Source organism: Myxine glutinosa, chromosome 14 (genome assembly GCF_964187855.1).
Source record: "Myxine glutinosa chromosome 14, kmMyxGlut1.1, whole genome shotgun sequence".
Lineage (NCBI taxonomy): Eukaryota > Metazoa > Chordata > Myxini > Myxiniformes > Myxinidae > Myxine > Myxine glutinosa.
This window is the reverse complement of record NC_136274.1, coordinates 81,272,287-81,293,676: the sequence shown is the minus strand read 5'-3', so window position 1 is coordinate 81,293,676 and position 21,390 is coordinate 81,272,287. Positions and strand designations below refer to the sequence as shown.

The window sequence follows — 21,390 nt, the reverse complement described above, 5'->3', positions numbered from 1 at the left end:
CTGGAGGTCCTCGCAGTGTCCACGTGTTTTTTTTTTTTGTTTTTTTTACCTCTGACCCCCCCCTCCCCCCCTTTTCCCATGCCTCCTCCCCCCAAGCCCTCTCCCTCCCACAGATATCCCGATGTCCGTGCTCTCCATCTTGTTCTCCCGCTCCCTTTATCTTATGTTTTATGTGTCAGTTTGTCTTTTTTGTGATCAATGTTAGCTCTTACATGAGCCTCGACCTTGTATACAAAAAAATAATAATAAAAATAATAAATCCATCATTTCAATCCAGATTTTCTAAATCATGATGTTGAATCCTTTAATTGTCAATTGCACTTAAACATTAGCATGTTCCGAGTATTCCCAAAAATCGCATACTGTTTAATCATGCATTTTTCTTTTTCTTTCTCATCAATGTTATCCCACACTCATGTTGCTCTTGTGATGATGTGTTAATGTTTGTAAAATTGTTTCATTTTAGGTTCAAATATGATCTGTTTGTGACACCATTTCCCAATAATGTGGGGAAATGCCATTTCAAAGCGTAAATAATACATCGGGGACAACATTAAATATACATTGCCTTATACCTGAGGAACGGAATTTTCCATTTTACGTGGTGTTTCCAGCAAGTGGAAGTCTGCAGACAAGTGGACCTTCAGTCTGAAAAACTCATTTGGACCACTCCCTGAACTTCAAACGACAGCTGCTCTGAAATTGCAGACCATGCACAGGCAGACTTTTCTTCCGGGCAATAATGGCAACAGGGGAGTTAAATAATCTGACCGTTTTGGAGCTGGAATATTTAACAGATAGAATGCACTATTAGTAAGTTATACTAAAAGGAAAATAAATATATACATACAGCACTGTAAACTTTTCTGCCATGCTAATGTTCTGAAATTCACAATTTGGCCTTTTGTTGTGTCGCATTAAGTGAGCAAGATTACACAGCAAGCAAGAATATTGGAGGAAAGGTTAAGAGAGGGCAGTGAGGAATGGAAGAGGGATTTTGAAAGCATGCAAGGGAGCAGAAAAGAATGTGGGTGATGAAGAGTTGGGTGAATAATTTATTGTATTGCCCACAGTGATATTAGTCCACGTGACTCCAGTCACCTTTTCATCCTCCGATCGGCAAGTTACATCAGTCGGCCTGACCAATTCGAAGCTGGTATTTAACTAGGCAAGACTCATCTATTCGGCTCAAGCCAACATGGGGGGAAAAAAAAAAAAAATACACACACACATATATAGTGCCTTTCGAAAATCTACACCCCCTTTCAAAATTTTCACCTTTTGTTACCTTGTAGCCTGGAATTAAATTGCATTAAATCAGACTTTTTCACCCTTATTTACACATTATAACGCACAACTTCCAAATGAAAAACCAATTCTACATATTTCAGAAGATTAATTAAAAACATAAAACTGGAATTTCTTGGTTGGATACGTGTGCCCCCCGCCCCCCCCCCCCCCAACCGCCCCTGAGTTAATACTTGGTGGAAGCACCTTTGACAGCAATCACAGCTGTGAATCTGTTGGGATAGGTCTCTACCAACTTTGCACACCTTGATTGGGCGATATTTGCCCATTCTTCTGTACAAAACTGTTCAAGCTCAGTCAAGTTGTGCAGGGAACGTTGATGGACAACAATCCTCAAGTCATTTCACAGATTTTCGATTGGATTTAGGTCGGGACTCTGACTTGGCCACTCAAGGACATTAATTTTTTTGTTCCTTTGCCACTCCAGTGTAGCTTTGGCTGTGTCCTTCGGGTCGTTGTCAGGCTGAAAGGTGAACTTCCGTCCCAATTTCAGCTTTCTTGCAGAGGGCAGCAGGTTTTCCTCTAGGATTTTTCTGTATGTCGCTCCATCCATTTTCCCTTCTGTCTTGACAAGTGCCCCAGTCACTGCTGATGAGAAACATCCCCATAACGTGATGCTGCCACCACCATGCTTCACAGTTGGGATGGTGTTCTTTGGGTTGGGTTGGGGAGAGAGAGATAAAAGAAATTCAGAGTGCACACCAATTCATTCATTCATTCATTCATTCACACCAACACCCCCAGAGTGCAGGGGTGAAAGTATTCCAATCTACCATTCACAGAAGACTTCGACAGAATTACATAGGCTACACCGCAAGACGCAAACCTCTCATTAGCACCTCAAATAGAAAGGACAGATTAGAATTTACCACAAAGTACAGAGGTGAATCAGTAGAGTTCTGGAATAACGTTTTATGGACAGATGAGACCAAGTCAATCTCCTGATTTAAATCCAGTGGAGCATTTTACTTGCTGAAGAGGAGACGAAGGTCAGAAACCCCCAAAACAAACAACTGACAATGGCTGCAGTACCTTGGCAAAGCATCTCAAAGGAGGATACCAAGAGTTTGGTGATGTCAGTGGGTCACATGCTGATACATTTATTACATACAAGGGATATGCAACCAAATACAAACTATTATAAAACTTTAATTTACTTTAACTTGATCTGTTCCAATATATGTGCTTGCCTAAAATGGGGAGACTGAACATAAAAAGTGTTATTTCTATACAATTTTATTTTATTTTATACCAAGAAAAAGCTGGCCCTCTCTTGCCTCGTATTTGAGATATTTTTTTTATCTCAAATCTAAATGTATTCAGTATATTGCAATAATATCACAAATTTGACTTCACTGTTCCAATACTCATGGAGGGCACTGTATACATAAACACACACAAACACACACACCTCACGTGTGTATATATCACGTTATTATAAGATGGCTGGTGGCCGGGTGTAGGCTTAGCGGTTAGGGTGCCGGCTTGGGATCCTCGGATCCTGAGTTCAAATCCCGATCGATCGCCGAATTAACACCGGGGGGGGGGGGGGGGGGGTTGACTCAGCCTGTCATCATTCCGAGGTCGGCAAATTGAGTACCAGCTTGCTGGGATGAATGATCCCGGTGTGTACCCCGGTTTAGAATAGGTACACCGTATCCCTGCGCATCGTAAGAGGCGACTAAGGGTTGGCGTCAGGAAGGGCATCCGGCCATAAAAACATTGCCTCAAACAGGGAACCATGATTGTCATGGGGCCCGCAAGGCCAACCCCCACTCTAGCGGGGAAAATGGCCTTAAAACGATCATAACATGGTTGGGATTATCCTTTGTTCAAGAAAAAAGGGATTATTAACAAATATTAGAGTATTACTATCGATTTTGAACCAAACAGGAAATAGCGAACTTGACCTCAGGTGACCTTATGTTAATGATGTACAAACATCCTGAAGCCCATATTTGAGCTCTGATACACGTCGGTAATTTTATTTCCAAATCGCAACTCATGTCTGGCCACATGTCAAACACGGCATGTCCCGCAGTACCAGACCGTCATCATTGATGTGCTATTTCTTGGATTACAACTGCCACACTCTGTTGATATTTGGTTGTACGTACAAGAGTGGTTGTGCGAACATTTTCCTGGTCACGTAATTTCGAAGGAGTCCAGTGTTGCTTACCCATACTTGGGTTCCCTGGGTTGTGTATATGCGTAATGGGCTTGCAGGTCGATCACGTGATGTGTGGGTGAGCGGGCACGAGTTGTGCACGAGTGCGTGTCATTGGTGGACGGAGCACCTGTTGCATGGTGAACCAGTGTGATGGTGTAAATAATGTTGCATTCTATGCACACCATGCGGGTTTTATTTTATTTTATTTTTTTTGGATACAGAATCGAGACTCGTGAAAGAGCTAACATTTATCACACAAACAAATCAAACAGACAAACAAAATATATAATTATTTTGTCTGTGGTAGACAAGATGGGGAGAGAAGGGGAAGCACACAAACACAACATTTGAGAGCAGGGACATCGGGAGATGTGAGGGAGGGAGAGGAGGCGTGGGAAGGGGGGGGGGGGGAGAAGTATAAAACACAAAGACACCAAGGACTTCCAGGAAAGAAGATGGTATTTCAAAAAAGTGGATTTGGGGTGAAATTAGCGGGGATAGAAAAGATGAAGGTTTTGGATGGGAGAAGATAAGAGATGGTGGTGAACAGCTGTTTTAAAGACCTGGAGGGAGGAGTGGGATTGAAGGGAGTGGGGAAGTTTGTTCCAGAGGCGGGAGAAAAGAGGAATGAAGGAGTCAAGGTGAGCAGAGAGTCTTGATTTTTGCAGTTCAACCATAAGAGGGTTGCAGGCAGATCTTGTGCGACCTGTAGGAATATTTGCGGGACAGAGCCCAGAGAGACCTGGGGGGGGGGGGGGGCAAGGCCGGAGAGGAGTCGGTAGAAGACGGAAAGACCACCACCACCAAAGACCACCAACAGAGTGAGTGAAAGGCCCTTGGAGTTAGCTTCATCGCGGGAGATTCCAATGATTCTGAAAGCTTTGGTTTCAACAGCGTGAAGACGAGCTAGGTTTGAGGCAGGAGCACCAGCCCAGAGGGGAGAGCAGCATTCCATTGAGCTGAGGATGAAAGCCTTGTATGTGGTGAGGAGCTCAGGTGTGCCAAGGAAGGACTTCGCACGATGGAGGATGCCCAGTCGGCGACTGGCTTTGGAGGCCAGATTTTAAATGTGGTTTTCCCAAGAAAGATCATGGCAAATAGTGAGACCCAAAAGCTTGAGCGACAGAATTTCTTGGAGAGGATTGTTGAGAAAGTAGATGGGAGGGTTGTCCAGTCGATCTTTTCGGAGAGACATCGTAAGAGTGTGAGATTTGTCAGGATTGAAAGACATGTTCCACTTGTTTGCCCAGTCAGTGATTTTGTCCAGGTCTCCAAAAAGGTCCAGGTTATATTGCACCATGATGCTCTACCAAGGCCAAATTTGTGACCAGTTTGCATGTAATTGCCTGCTATATCCATGACTGTCCTACCCTGCTCAGTCACATTGCCCTTTTTGTGTGTTCTTCAGAAGTGTTCTCATTTTGCGGCCTGGAGTGAGTTGCACATTGGATATAAAATGACCGCAGCATGCTAGACTTGGATTCTATGGGTTTTGAGGAAGTTCATGGATAACAAAAAAAAAAAAAAAACCTCGCCTGAGGCTAAGTTTGCTTTCCTTTTTGGTACAACATTGGTAGAGTTGTGATTAGTATTTTTTTATTGTGCTTGGCTGTGTACCAAATTTGTTGCTGCTTCTACCCAATCAGAACACTACAAGCTTGCTGTGTATTTAAACACATTGCAGTGATGTTGGAGATGATATTGATAGAATGACTTTTAGCAGACCAAATTTGCTGAAACCAAAGAGACCAAAAAATCAAAAGGCATCTGCTTGTGACCAGGCCACCGAGGAGACTGTGCGGACAAAGCAGGCTGATGTGGAAGCAGCTATTCGTCGGGCCGAAAGACTAAGCCAGAAGGAGACCCTCAATCCTAAGGCGAAGGTAAGTTTGTTGATTACGTGACCAATTGAGTCAACGTCGTATTTGTGGTTTGGTAAGGATACATTTAGCAGTTCCTTGTGAGGACTTGGGCTCATACTCCATCTTCTCTCCATTTAGGAACGACTGGTGCAGCTAAAATCTGATTGGACGGTGGTGAATGACATTCTACGGGAACTCAAGGAAGCTGCACCGGTGGTGACGTCATTACCAGCTGGTGAGGTGTCAGGTGCACAATTTCTTTTTCACACAAATTGTGATTGGACCTTCACGTTTTTCACATTTTTGAGAAGCTTTTCTCTGTATACAATTTCATTTCATAAATTACCTTCGCCTGAGGAGAGGGTCTTGCATTTGAGTCCATCTGTCTGTTTGTTTGTTTGTCCGCACAGAATAAATATGATTTTCTCTGCAACCGTTGGTCCGATTCACAGGAAATTTTCACTATAGGTGCAACTCCACCTGTATCATTTTTAAATTATAATTATAACGTCATACATCACGTGCTATGGCCGCCATCTTGGAAAAAAACCATAGAGCTTTGCACCTCTATATCTCCGAAAGCACTGCATGGAAAAAATTGAGACATGGCTCATTGTAAAGAACCATGCGGAATAAAATATGTTACTGATGATGACATAGGTGTCTCCATTATGACGTCATAATTCGACAAGTACAAAACTTCACCCAATCAAGATGAAATTTATTGAGCGTCATCTAGGGATAAATTGGTGGAGAAAAAAATAATTATGATGTTATCGGTCACGTGGTTCGGCCGCCATCGTGGAAAAACCGAAAAAATTTGCACCTCTATATCTCCGAAAGTGCTGTATAGAAAAAATTGAGACATGGCTCATTGTAAATAACTCTCCATGTGGAAAAACATATGTTAATGATGATGCCATAGGTGCCTCCATTATGACGTCATAATTCGACAAGTACAAAACTTCATCCGATCAAGATGAAATTTCTTGAGCATCATCTAGGAATAAATTGGTGGAGAAAAATAATGATGACGTCATCGGTCACGTTGTTCGCTGGCCATATTTGTTTTAACACAAAAACCTTTAAAAAAAAAACATTGAAAACACATCCTGGCGAGGGTTTGCAATTTCTGATTGCTCTTATTGCAATTTCAATGTGCATATCATATCCTCTTCCAAAGGCATTACCATGCTAACTGTGTTTGTTCGATTGAGCATCGTGTGTTGTTATCCCTTTGCACGTCACGTCACATTCCGACACCCAGAACCCATAGTTAATACAATGTGGCTGATTCCGTGACCACGTTTGCTTCAGTGCACCATTGGGAGCACCCATGAGGAGGGAACTATTTATTTGTAATCTCTGGCAATATGTCAAGAAATTTAAATTGGATATCAGTTTTCTATTACTCTCTGTGTACCACACGAAAGCATGCAATACAAGTTAATGAGTTCCTCCACACGCTTCTCCTGACATTGATATGTTTGTGCAGATAACGATGGGCTAGATTACAATGTCTCTGGCAAATTGCATTAAAAAGGGTTAATATTATTTTATGGTATTTTTCAATGACTCCCGTTAATAATTTTCCCTTGGTTTTGTGTGTTTGTCATGTTATCTGTTCAGGACATGCACTGTGGTAAACCTGGCATTGTATATACCAGCGGTGTTTTATTATCAAGAACTGCTGGAATCCAGCAACAGTTGATAAAAAATTGTTTAAACCCTGGTTCCCACAGGCCAGTCGGTGGTGCAGACGGTGACTGTGGTGACTGTCACCAAGGAAGCAACTACCATGAAACCAGAGGGCCCATCACTTCCGGCACGTGCTGCCGAGCTCACTGATTGGCTGGCACTTCAAGATCATGCGGTTCGTTCACGTGTTGCTGTTGTTGGTGACCTCGATGACATCTCTGATGCAAACCAGACTCAGAAGGTGAGATGTTTGTGGAATTGAAGTTTATAAGTTGATTATTAATCAGTTATGACACCGGAAACTCGAAAACAAAGAAGGAAATGCTTTCTCATTGTGGTTTTATCTTTGGACGTACTTCATGTTGCAGACATGAAGCATTACTAATCATAGAAGTGAAGAAGACGGTATCAGCCCACAGGTACTAAAATCCTGCTCTGCCGCTCTATCTCACCCTCTCTCTGTTCTTTTCACCCTCTCTTTGGCTCAAGGTCATCTGCCAGCATCTTGGAAATCAGCAAACATTACCGCTTTACACAAAAAAGGTGCTAAAACAGATCCTTGCAACTACAGACCAATCAGCCTGCTCCCAATTATCAGCAAAGTCATGGAATCCATCATTGCTTTGGATATCAAATCCTTCCTCTTCTCCAATGGCTTGATCTCTGATCATCATTTTGGATTCAGACCAGGTTATTCTACTCTGGACATGCTGCTTCTGCTGTCTCAACAATGGATGGAGGTCGTCAATGCCAAACAGGAAATCAGAGCTGTCTCCCTTGACATATCACGTGCCTTCGATACGGTCTGGCACCCAGCTCTGCTCACCCAACTCTCCTGCTATGGTATCCATGGAAATCTCCACACATGGCTTGCGGACTTCCTCTCTGGTCGTAGTCAACGTGTGGTCCTGAATGGATTTCTCTCATGGATTTCTCTCAAAGATCAAGATCTCCTTCCTGTTCAGGCTGGAGTTCCCCGAGGTAGTGTTCTGGGCCCTGTGCTTTTTCTGGTCTTTATCAATGATCTCTCCGACTCTATGGAAAATCCTCTCTATCTCTTTGCTGATGACTCCACTCTCTGCCGCTCCATTCCTCTTCCCTCAGATTGGCAGTCTGCAGCCTCCTTACTCTCTGAAGACCTGGACAAAATCACAGACTGGTCAAACAAGTGGAACATGTCTTTCAATCCTGACAAATCTCACACTCTTACTATGTCTCTCCGAAAAGACCCACTGGACAACCCTCCCATCTACTTTCTCAACAATCCTCTCCAAGAAGTTCTGTCGCTCAAGCTTTTGGGTCTAACTATCTGCCAGGATCCTTCCTGGGAAAACCACATTTCCAAGCTGGCCTCCAAAGCCAGTCGCTGACTGGGCATCCTCCGTCGTGCGAAGTCCTTTCTTGGCACACCTGAGCTTCTCACCACATACAAGGCTTTCATCCGCAGCTCAATGGAATACTGTTCCCCCCTCTGGGCCGGTGCTCCTGCCTCACACCTAGCTCGGCTTCATGCTGTTGAAACCAAAGCTTTCAGAATCATTGGAATCTCCCGCGATGAAGCTAACTCCGAGGGCCTTTCCCTCACTCACCGCAGGCAGGTAGGTAGGTGGTCTTTCTGTCTTCTACCAACTCCTCTCCGGCCTTGCTCCCCCAGCTCTCTCTGTGCTCTGTCCCCCAAGTGTTCCTACAGGTCGCACAAGATCTGCCTGCAACCCTCTTATGGTTAAACTGCCAAAATCTAGGCTCTCTGCTCACCTTCACTCTTTCATTCCTCTTTTCTCCCACCTCTGGAACAAACTCCCCCACTCCCTTCAATCCCACTCCTCCCTCCAGGTCTTTTAAACAGCTGTTCACCACCATCTCTTATCTTCCCCCATCCAAAACCTTGATCTTTTCTACCCCCCGCTAATTCACCCCAGATCCGCGTTTTTTGAAATTCCAACTTCTTTCCTGGAAGTGCTTGCAGTGTCCTTGTGTTTTATACTTCTCCCACGCCTCCTCCACCCAAGCCCTCTTCCTCCCACAGATCTCCTGATGTCCCTGCTCTCAAATGTTGTGTTTGTGCTTCCCCTTCTCTCCCCATCTTGTCTACCGCTCCCCTTATTATATGTTTTATGTGTCGGTTTGACTTTCTGTGCGATTAATGTTTGCTCTTTCACGATCCTCAATCTTGCATACAAAAAAAAAAAAAAAAGTAAGAAGAAATGTTAAGGGATGGTAACGCTCCAGGGCCAGATAATATGCATCCTAGAGTATTGAGGGAGGTGGCAGAGAGGATCAGCGAGATTCTAACGGATATCTTTAACAGCCCGTTCGAGTCAGGTCAGGTACCTGAGGATTTAATGAATGAATGATCATTTTAAGGCCATTTTCCCCGCTGCAGCGGGGGTTAGCCTTGCGGGCCCCATGACAATCATGGTTCCCTGTTTGAACAATGTTTTTATGGCCGGATGCCCTTCCTGACACCAACCCTTGGTCCCCTCTTACGATGCGCAGGGATACGGTGTACCTATTCTAAATCGGGGTACACACCGTGATCATTCATCCCAGCAAGCTGGTAGTCAATTTGCCGACCTCGGAAGGATGACAGGCTGAGTCAACCCCCCTGGCGTTAGTTCAGCGATCGACCGGGATTCGAACCCAGGATCCTAGGATCCCAAGCCGGCACCCTAACCGCTAAGCCAACACCAGGGATGGGTACCTGAGGATTGGAGAATGGAAAATGTAACACAGTTGTTTAATAAATGTTCCAGAGAAGAATTGGGGAACTACAGACCTGTGAGTTCAACCTCATCTGTTGCGAAGGTGTTGGAGACGCTAATTAAGGAATGGATTGGGAACCATCCCCCAATAAAAAGAGCCCAGTTTCTCTGTCCATAACACTGTATTCTAAAGAGTTTCTGCTGTTGTAGAATAATACAAATTGTACCATTGGAAAGGTAATAATCCACTTATTTGGTTGAAAAGCTAATAATCGGTTTATTTTTCGTTCAAACACAAACTTGCCTCTTTTAAAAGCCTGTGTTTCTGGGATTGAGGTAGGAGAAGCAGGACCTCAAGCTTTAATGTCGGGTTCCAGCTGTAACATTCGTTATTCTATGACATGTGGTAAACCTTAACGAGGACATGAGAATACAAAATATAGTTATACTTCTCAAAACAATATAAAAATATATAAAAGTACACGGAAGGGGCACACAAACTATAACAGCCATGGCAACAACAATTATGTGTTGTAAAAGGTTATTTCTCATGCCTTTTACTTTATTTTACATCCTTATTGATATGGGTAGGCATGCCTCATTTGAATGATTTCAAACTAATTAAGGCAGTTGGCAAGGATTTATCAAAGGGAGATCATGTTTAACAAATCTATTGGACATCTATGAAGTTGTTTCTGATTGAGTGGATGAAGGAAGTGCCAGGGATCTTGATTTTAAGAAGGCATTTGATAAAGTACCACATAGGAGGTTGTTAGCCTCGGTGAGATCTTGTAGAATGCCTGTTCAGGTAGCCAACTGGATTGGAAACTGGATTCGTGAAAGGTAGCAAAGAGTGGCTGTGAGTGGGAGGATGTCGTGATGGGAGGATGTAAGTAGTGGGGTACCTGTGGGATCGGTACTGGGACCATTATTGTTGATAATTTACAACAATGATTTGGACAGTGGACAGGTTGAGAGTCAGCTTTCAGCCTGTCAGCCTTTCAGCCTGTTGAGAGTCAGCCTGTCCAAATGATTTGGACAGGTTGAGAGTCAGCTTTCTAAATTTGCTGATCACACAAATCTTGGAGGTAAGGTAGATGGCTGGAGAGGGTGGTGATCAGGTTGAGGAAAGTCGAGATACTTTATTAGATTGGGCAAAAATTTGGCAGATGCAGTTTAATATTGTTACGGTTATGCGATCCCATACCCCTGCCAAATGGCACACAACATATGCAGTCGTGGCCAAAAATATTGGCACCCTTGCACATTTATTTAATAACTCACAATTTTCTCTAAAAATAAGTTGAAATTGACAAAAGTATTTGTTCTCCATAATTCTTTATTTCACTGTTAATATTACAGAACCTTTGTTTTTGATTCAGAACTTAATATATCCTTTTAAATCAGAAAATAAAAAGAAATGGCATTGACAAAATTATTGACACCCGAGACGTCATATTTGGTAGCACGGCCTTTGGACAAAATAACTACAGTCAAGTGCTTCCTATAGCCATGAATGAGCTTCCCACACATCTCTACTGGCAGTTTGGCCCAATATTCTTCTGCAAACTGCTCCAGTTCTCCCAACTGCTGTTTTCAGATCTCCCCACAGGTGTTCAATGGGATTTCGATCTGGACTCATTGCTGGCCACTTCAGAACAGTCCAGCGTTTTGTCTTGAATCATTCCTGGTGCTTTTTGAAGTGTGTTTGGGGTCATTGTCCTGCTGCAAGACCCATGACCTTCGACGGAGACCGAGCTTTCTGACACTGGGTTGAACATTGAGCTCCAAAATGCCTTGGTAATCTCTTGATTTCAAGATGCCATGCACACATTCAAGGTACCCAGTGCCAGAGGCAGCACAGCAACCCCAAAATATCACTGAACCTCCGCCATGTTTGACTCTAGGGAAGGTGTTGTTTTCTTTGAAGGCTTCATTTTGTTTTCTGTAAACATAGAGATGATGTGCTTTACCAAAAAGCTCTACTTTGGTCTCATCTGTCCACAGGACAATCTCCCAGAAGGATTTTGGCTTGTTCAGGTGTGTTTTGGAAAACTCCAGTCAGGCTTTCTTATGTCTCTCAGCAGTGGGATCCTCCTTGGTCTCCTACCATAGAACCCTATTTCATTGAGTTGGCGACGGATGGTGTGACTTGAAACTGTTGTACCTTGTGTCTGAAGATCACCTTGAATCTGTTTGGCAGTTGATCAAGGTGCTTTCTCCCCCATTCAAACAATCATTTGCTGCAATCTTTGATCAAGTTTTCACTTGCGGCCACACCCAGGGAGGTTGGTTACAGTGCAATGAGACTTTAATTTCCTGATAACATTGCGTACGGTGGACACAGGAACATCGAGGTCTCTGGAGATGGACTTGTCGCCTTGTGATTGTCCATGCTTGGCTTCCATCTTGTGTCTGACCAGCTCAGATAATTCTCTGGTTTTCTTTCTTTTCTCCATGCTCATTGCGGTACACACAGTGTATGTACCGCAATGACACAAAACAGCAGAATCACTCCTTTTCTCTATTAAAACTGGTTGAATGAGTGATTTTTATATTGCAGGTACTTGCATTTCACCGCAGGTGAGTTCAATTCCAAAGCAAAGGAGAATCACCTGCTTGAAATCTGATTATTTCTAACAACTTCTAAAAGGTGCCAATAATATTGTCCGGGCCATTTTAGGATTTCTGTGTGGAATAAGCTAAGATTTATTAAATTTTCAGCTTTTTTTTTCGTTTTGTTCCGCTGCAAACCAAAGAAATACATATGTGGATACCATAAGTTTTTTTAATTTCAACAATTTTCTGGAAGAAATGGTGCATTATTTGAAAAAAGTGCAAGGGTGCCAATAGTTTTGGCCACAACTGTAGGTTCCAGACAAGTGCCTTCCTTTTGTGTCGTGTGTAAAAAAGGGAATATGCAGGTTTCCCCGATCATACGCTTAACTTTCACACACTCAACCCCACCACCATTCATATCGGTGCCCGCCAAAACCAAACAATCACTGCTCCGAAATGGTGCTATCCACCATCCAGCGCAGGGATTAGCTTCAGTTTTGTCACTGCCAGCGATAACATCACTGCCTGCTTCAACAACCCACTGGACTTTAGTTCTGCTTCACAAACATATTATTGAAGCTCGCCTTTCAACACCCGCTCGCCGTTCAAACCTCTCATTGCACGGCGGCGCCTCGTCACCACGAGAACAAACGCAACCACAATCGCCACCGCTTCAACCACCTTCTTACGGCTCGCTGTCAGCAACCACCATCTCGCCTGCCCAGAACAGTAATAGTGATGCGCTCACAGCTCCAGCCCAGCTCCGCCATCGACCAAGCCTTGTTTTGCTCTACCACGCAAAACTACAACCTGGGCTGACCATCCTGTTGTGCCGTCCTGCCAGCAACGACCACGATGTTTGCAACGACCATGAACTGCAGTTTTGGACAGAAGTGTGACGTCATGCTGAGGCAAGTTCAGACCAATGGGAATGCCACCCCTAACACAGAAGAGGCGGAGCGTGATCCTCGCGCCCAGCAACCATGCCCGCAAATGCCATCAAGCTCAACCCCTCCTGGGAATCATAAATGGCGGGGCGCTCGTTTGTTCTGGGATTTATAAATGGCGGGCCGCTCGTTTGTTCTGGGATTCATAAATGGCGGGGAGCTCGTTCATTCTGGGATTCATAAATGGCGGGGTGCTCGTTCATTCTGGGATTCATAAATGGCGGGCGCTCGTTCGTTCTGGGATTCATAAATGGCGGGTGCTCTTTCATTCGTTCTGGGATTCATAAACGGCGGGGCGCTCGTTCATTATGGGATTCATAAATGGCAGGGCGCTCGTTTGTTATGGGATTCATAAATGGGGGGCGCTCATTCATTCTGGGATTCATAAACAGCGGGTGCTCGTTCATTCTCAAATTCATAAACGGTGGGGCACTCATTCATTCTGGGATTCATAAACAGCGGGGTGCTCGTTCGTTCTGGGAATTATAAACGGCGGGGCGCTCGTTCGTTCTGGGATTCATAAATGGCAGGGCACTCGTTCGTTCTGGGATTCATAAACAGCGGGTCGCTCGTTCATTCTGGGATTCATAAACGTCGGGGCGCTCGTTCGTTCTGGGATTCATAAACGGTGGGGCGCTCGTTTGTTATGGGATTCATAAATGGGGGGCGCTCGTTTGTTCTGGGATTCATATGCAGCGGGCACTCGTTCGTTCTGGGATTTATAAACGGCGGGGCGCTCGTTCGTTCTGGGATTCATAAATGGCGGGGCGCCCGTTCATTCTGGGATTCATAAACAGCGGGGCGCTCGTTCATTCTGGGATTCATAAACAGCGGGGCGCTCGTTCGTTCTGGGATTCATAAATGGCGGGGTGCTCGTTCGTTCTGGGATTCATAAATGGCGGGGCGCTCATTCGCTCTGGGATTCATAAATAGCGGGGCGCTCGTTTCAAATCCCATACCCCTTTCCATACCCACCCTGCAATTGGGGCCAGCGTAAGCTCGCGAGTCTGCGCCGGGTGAGCCAATAACTTTCCCCATCACACTACCTTGTCTAACCTTTTCCTCAATGTGAGTCTGAATGCCACAATGTTTTGTTTATCACATGTAAAGGATCATTTATATGGGTAAGATCTGCATTGTGTCTCTTCTCTCCTATACATTGTTACATGTAAATGTTAAATTACACCATTGTTACATGTAAATGTTAAATTACACCATTGTTACATGTAAATGTTAAATTACACCATTGTTACATGTAAATGTTAAATTACAGCATTGTTACATGTAAATGTTAAATTACACCATTGTTACATGTAAATGTTAAATTACACCATTGTTACATGTAAATGATAAATTACATCATTCGTACATGTAAATTTTAAATTACACCATTGTTACATGTAAATGTTAAATTACACCATTGTCACATGTAAATGTTAAATTACACCATTGTTACATGTAAATGTTAAATTACACCATTCTTGCCTGTAAATGTTAAATTACACCATTCTTACATGTAAATGTTAAATTACACCATTGTTACATGTAAATGTTAAATTACACCATTCTTACATGTAAATGTTAAATTACACCATTCTTACAAATGCATCGCACACACTTCAAAGAAAATGTATATATCCTTCCTTACTTTACATATTTCAAAATGGCTCTATGATCTGACCTTTGTCGTAATGTATTTCCCAAGCGTTATTATAAACCTTTGATATAATCATGATTTTACTTCAAAGTTGTAATGTTAAAAAAAGGCATTGATGTGTGTAAAAGCAATAAATTTGAATAATGTTTGATTTCACTACCGAATCGACTTTTGTACCAATGGCAATCAGATAATTTAATAAATTATTTCACTTATGTTAATGCTCATGGATATGAAGTAATCGGCTTGCATATTCCCAGCTGTCCTCAGTTATCCAAGTTCTGTGTGCTCTTCAGTCTGATTGCTTCCTGCTTTGCTGGCCAATTTTCCAATGACTGCCAAAACAGGCGTGAAGAAAACGAAGAGAAAGGGAGCCCTGCAGTGATTTATGCCTAAGCTTTCCACTCATTTCTTAATTAATATATCCTGAACCAAATTGAGTCACATAATACGGTTATTGCACATATTGATGGCGTTGCAGGTGCTCGGCTTCGACTGTCCATAAAGAACACTAATTGCTTTTCTCCTCACCTCACTGAAGGCCCCACCAGTACGTTGCCCCCACCTTATTGCTATGAGATTGAGGATGTATTGATTGATGAAAGCTTGGCATTAACTCATTGCAACGATTTGATTCACTTCTGATTCAAAGAAACATTGTGTGTTGCTTTGTGTTCATCCTATGGACGAACTGCACCTGGATAAGTATCCGGTTCAAGCGCCATTGCCGCACAAGGGTTCCAAAACTTCGTGTCATTTCAAGATGTTTGTGCAAATCCGTCATGGGTTTGTGCTCAGTGTCTGTATTAATACACAAAACCCTTCCTGGATGGATACCCTTTTGGTACTCAAAATATTATAAAAATGAGATACTTGCAATGGTCTAACACATGTCACATTTTATCCACATTGTCTTCAGAAAGTATTCACACCCCTTGACTTTTTTCACGTTTTGTTGTGGTAAAGCTTGCATTTAAAATGGATTCAACTGAGATTTTTTGTCACTAATCTACACATAATACCCCAAAATGTCAATGGACATTTTTGTAGACACTTTTACAAAATGATTAAAAATGAAATGCAGAAATATCTAATTAACATAAGTATTCAACTCTCCGAGTTAATAGTTCGTAGAAGTGCCTTTGGCAGCGATTACAGTTTCGAGTCTTCTTGGGTATGTCTATATCAGCTTTGCACATCTGGATTTGGGGAGTTTCTCCCATTCTTCCTTGCAGGTTTGCTCAAGCTCTGTCAAGCTGGATGGGGAGCGTCGGTGAACAGCAATCTTCAAGTCTTTCCACAGATTATCAATGGGATTCAAGTCTGGGCTTTGGCCGGGCCACTCAAGGACCTTCAAGTTCTTGTCCTGAAGCCATTCCAGTTTTGCTTTGGCTGTATGATTGGGGTCATTGTCCTGCTGGAACGTAAATCTTCAATGCAGTCTAAGGTCTTTTGCACTCTGAAGCAGATTATCTTAAAGGATTTCCTTGTATTTGGCTACATTCATTGTTCCCTCTCTCCTTACAAATCTTCCAGTCCCTGCCACTGAAAAGCATCCCCATAGCATGATGCTGCCACCACCATGCTTCACGGTAGGGATTGTGTTAGATGGGTGATGAGCTGTGCTTGGTTTCTGTGAGACGTAGATCTTTACATTCATGCTAAAGTATCCAATTTTTGTCTCTTGAGACCACAGAATATTTTGCCTCATGCTCTCAGAATCATTCACGTGTCTTTTTGCAAACTCCAGGTGTGCTGTCATGTGCCGTTTTCTCAGGAGTGTCTTCTGTTTGGCCACTCTCCCATAAAGCCTAGATTTGTGAAGTGCTGCAGAAACTGTTGTCCTTCTGGCACATTCTGCCATCTCAGCCAATGAACTCTGTAGTTCTGTCAGAGTGGTCATTGGGTTCTTCGTCACCTCCCTGACCTTGGTACTTTGTTCCCGGTTGCTCAGTTTGGTCGGATGGCCAGCTCGAGGAAGAGTCTGAGTAGCTTCACATTCTTTCCATTTCCATGTGATGGAGCTCACTGTGATGTTGGGAACTTTCAACACTCTAGAAATTGTTTTATTCCCTTCCCCAGATCTATGTGTCCTCACAATTCTATCTACAGACAGTTCCTTGGACTTCATGGTAGTGTTTCTGCTCTGACATGCTCTGTCAACTGTGGCACCTCATATTGAAAGGTGTGTTTCTTTCTAACTCATGTTCAATCAATTGAATTTGCCACAGGTGGATTACAATCAAGGTGTAGATACATCTCGAGGATGATCAAAGGAAATTGGATGCACCTGAGCTCAATTTGAAATGTCATAGCAAAGGGGGTTGAATACTTATCGACTCGAGACATTTCTGCTTTTTATTTTTAATTATTTTGTAAAAATTCTATAAAATTTAATTTATTTTATTTCATTCTATAAAAAATTCTACTTTTACATTATGGTGTATTATGTGTAGATCAGTGAGAGAAAAAAATGTTAATTTAATCCATTTTAAATTCAGGCTGTAACAACAAAATGTGAAAAAAAAGTCAAGCGGTGTGAATACTTTCTGAAGGCGGTGTATCTCTAGATATTACATAAGTATGTATAATTTATGAGAAAACTTTGTGTATGCACTATGCAAGCTTTAAAAAGAAACATAACTTAGATTTCAAAATGCTGATTTGTACAACCGATCATTCCAGAATTTTGCTCCGTCTCAAGTCCGCTTAAATTGTGGATTTCTCATTAATTTATGTTGAGGATGCACTGTCTTGCATCTTTGTTGGTCCTTTTATTGGCTAAGTATCACATACAGCCAATCACAGACCCACAGAGGCAATGCTCGACAGAAATTGCTGGGAAGTTCAACAAAGCTGCATTTGCTGCTTAATGGTGCTGATAACGATGTAATGGAAAGTCATTTTTCAGATAAGGATGTAAAGTGAAAAAATTGTCACCAGATTCTCGTTGTTCACATTTTATGAAAATGTATTTCCATTTCTTACATGCATGTGACTGCCTGGGCATGCAGTGCAGTTGAAGGTGCACTTACTTATGTCACCAATGGCATCAGGTAATTTATGTGACCTCACTTGCATTTGACCGTGCAGCGAATCCTGGGTGAGTTGGACCATAAAAGGCCTTTGCTGGAGGAACTCATCACCACTTTACAGAACCTCAAGAACAAGACCAGTGACCCAGAAACCCGTGCAGCCCTCACCAGCACAGGTATCTTCCCTGCAGCTCACACCCAATAGCTTCAACGAAAACGTGCTCATGAAGAAATTGCCGACAAGCTATATTCCATTACTGCCAATCTGACCGATAAGTGGTAGATTTTCTTTGGTGTATATATTCTGATAATAACTGAAGCTTAATTTAACAAGTACAAAAAGTTTTAATTAAAACAAAAGCCGCGTCGATGTTACACAATGCCTAGATGCAGCTGTGCCTATAACGTCGATGTTATAGGCACAGGACATTCCTATTGATTCGATTACTTGATGTTATTTTTGTGCAAAGTGAAAATATATCTCGGCAATTTCCCGTGTGTGGCGACGAATTTTTAATATATCTCGGCATTTTCCCGTCTGTTATTTCAGGCGGTGTATGACTGACCATGCCGCGATTTTAAAAATATATATCTCGGCAATTTCCCGTGTGTGGCGACACGTGAACGAAGCTATGCTCCTCTCCACATTATTGTGACGACGTATAAATTAAATATTTCATCGTGACGATTGTCATCAAATGGACGAATTTTTAATATATCTCGGCATTTTCCCGTCTGTTATTTCGGGCGGTGTATGACTGACCATGCCGCGATTTAAACAAAATATATATATCTCGGCATTTTCCCGTCTCTTATTTCGGGCGGTGTATGACTGACCATGCCGCGATTTAAAAAAAAAATATCTCAATGGACTTGAAGTTACAGGCCTTTGAGAATTCATTTCGTTCTATAAAGGGCAACTTTCATCGGATTTTCTCCCCGTTTTTTTTCAACCGAGTCTAAAACTATGTTAGCGACTGTGAAAAATGAAATGATATATCGAATTTGATTTGAAATAAAACTGTGTGAGAGAGGAAGACACCACGGGCCTACAAAACAGGCCTCAAAGCTATGCGAGTTAATAAAATGGTGGATATTTGTTTATATGAAGGCTCTCCCAGAATGGGTGGAGCTATGGTTCCCAGAATGGGTGGAGCTTTGAGGTTTTGTCTTCTCTGCAAGAACAAGAAGAACAAGAAGAACAACAACAACAACAGCAATGAGCAGCGTTTGCGACGCGGCTAAAAATCTCAAGTCGGGGTCCGGTCTGAATTGGATAATCCTATCACTCGTATCGCCATTGGAAATCCTATCCGCATGTTAATAGCACCCCAGAAAAGTATTAACTCAAATCTCATCCCAACCCAAAACGCCAACATTGGCCCTGTTTATGAGAACCAGACCGCTGTAAATGGTCAAATTCTGCAGTCATGACTAAAAATTGCCCGGTGACGTCATATTTCATATTTTTCAGTGTAGCATCGAAACAGCTTTTCCATAGGATTCAACATTTCCTGCCCTTTGTGTGCCCTGACTTCCTTCATACCTCACCATTTGTTTGAGTGCAGTACCTTGGAAGTCTGCTGCGTCAGATCTGCTTTCGGCTTGTTAAAGGCCATTACCTTCCTTTGGGGTTAAATAGTATGGCCCATATGCACGATGATCCATGCTAAAATGGCCTTGCAAAGGTGCGCAGTGGTGCTTTTATGATCTTGGCACATCTTGCCATCTGCTTTGTCTGGCACTGGTTTTAACATCTTTTATAATTGCCTTTTTAACCTTTATTGCATCCTTATTTTTTGGAGAATTTTTTTAACGAATTTATCTATGCATGGTTTTCCTCAAATCAACTCCAAGTTTCAAAATCCGACTGAATCTGAATAGTGAAGTCTTTTTGCACTCAGCAAACGTTTTGCAATCATATTCTATTTATCATATTATGTATGCATGGAAGGGGCATGCGGCAAGGGAAATGGGATTTGGGGCTCTTTGCGATGGCCAACGCGGAGGGCCGGGTGGTGGGGGGAAGGGGCGTGGGGGGGGGGGGGAGGGGGGTCAAGGTTAGTGCGTGGTGTACGTATAAATCAGGATCGTCCATATGAAAGCCAAGCTGCGATATGTATGCCAATTACAGATGCAGAGATCGCACGTTTTGGAGATGGGGAAGCCAAACTGAAATAAAACATAATCTCAACCAAAACGAAGTGTGACAACCAAAACGTCTGCTGTAGCGCCAATGCATCTGCTGTAGTGCAAAATGCGTCTGCTGTAGCAGCAATGCATCTGCTGTAGCGCAAAATGCATCTGTTGTAGCAACAATGCGTCTGCTGCAGCGCAAAATGCGTCTAATGTGGCACAAATTGCATCTGCTGTAGCACAAAATGCGTCTGCTGTAGCGCAAAATATGTCTTCTGTAGCGACAATGCATCTGCTGCAGCAGCAATGCATCTGCTGCAGCAGCAATGCATCTGCTGTGTGGCAATGTGTCTGCTGCAGCGGCAATGCATGTGCTGTAGCGGCAATGCATCTGCTGTAGCACACAATGCGTCTGTTGTAGCGCAAAATGTGTCTGCTGTAACACAAAATGCATCTGTTGTAGCCGCAATGCATCTGCTGTCGCACAAAATGCGTCTGCTGTAGCGGCAATGTGTCTGCTGTAGTGGCAATGCATCTGATGTAGCGGCAATGCGTCTGCTGTGGCGGCAATGCATCTGCTGTAGCGGCAATGCATCTGCTGCAGTTGAAATGCATCTGCTGTAGCGGCAATGCATCTGCTGTAGCGGCAATGCATCTGCTGTAGCGGCAATGCATCTGCTGTAGCGGCAATGCGTCTGCTGCAGTTGAAATGCATCTGCTGTAGCGGCAATGTCGTTGTTGTTGGGGCAATGTGTCTGCTGTAGCGGCAATGTGTCTGCTGCAGCGGCAATGCATGTGCTGTAGCGGCAATGCATCTCCTGTAGCGACAATGCATCTGCTGCAGCAGCAATGCATCTGCTGCAGTTGAAATGCATCTGCTGTAGCGGCAATGTCGTTGTTGTCGGGGCAATGTGTCTGCTGTAGCGGCAATGTGTCTGCTGCAGCGGCAATGCATGTGCTGTAGCGGCAATGCATCTGCTGTGTGGCAATGTGTCTGCTGCAGCGGCAATGCATGTGCTGTAGCGGCAATGCATCTGCTGTAGCACAAAATGTGTCTGGTGTAGCGGTAATGCATCTATTGTCGCGGAAATGCATCTGCTGTAGCACATAATGCGTCTGTTGTAGCGCAAAATGAGTCTGCTGTAACACAAAATGCATCTGTTGTAGCCGCAATGCATCTGCTGTCGCACAAAATGCGTCTGCTGTAGCGGCAATGCATCTGCTGTAGCACACAATGCATCTGCTGTAGTTTCAATGCATCTGATGTAGTGGCAATGCATCTGCTGTAGCAGCAATGCGTCTGCTGTAGTGGCAAT

General features: G+C 43.3%; 1 protein-coding gene across 10 annotated transcripts in view; it reads left to right on the top strand.

Annotated features, from left to right (window-relative positions):
• The window catches only part of LOC137439963 (dystrophin), a 1,283,433-nt gene that overhangs the window by 1,021,708 nt on the left and 240,335 nt on the right, over positions 1 to 21,390 (top strand). For all 10 annotated transcript variants that reach the window (XM_078768445.1, XM_078768443.1, XM_078768444.1 and 7 more), the window contains 4 exons: positions 5,260 to 5,361; positions 5,479 to 5,575; positions 7,083 to 7,279; positions 17,997 to 18,114. In XM_078768445.1, coding sequence (XP_078624571.1) covers positions 5,260 to 5,361; positions 5,479 to 5,575; positions 7,083 to 7,279; positions 17,997 to 18,114 — 514 coding nt within the window. The remainder of the gene's footprint in view (positions 1 to 5,259; positions 5,362 to 5,478; positions 5,576 to 7,082; positions 7,280 to 17,996; positions 18,115 to 21,390) is intronic.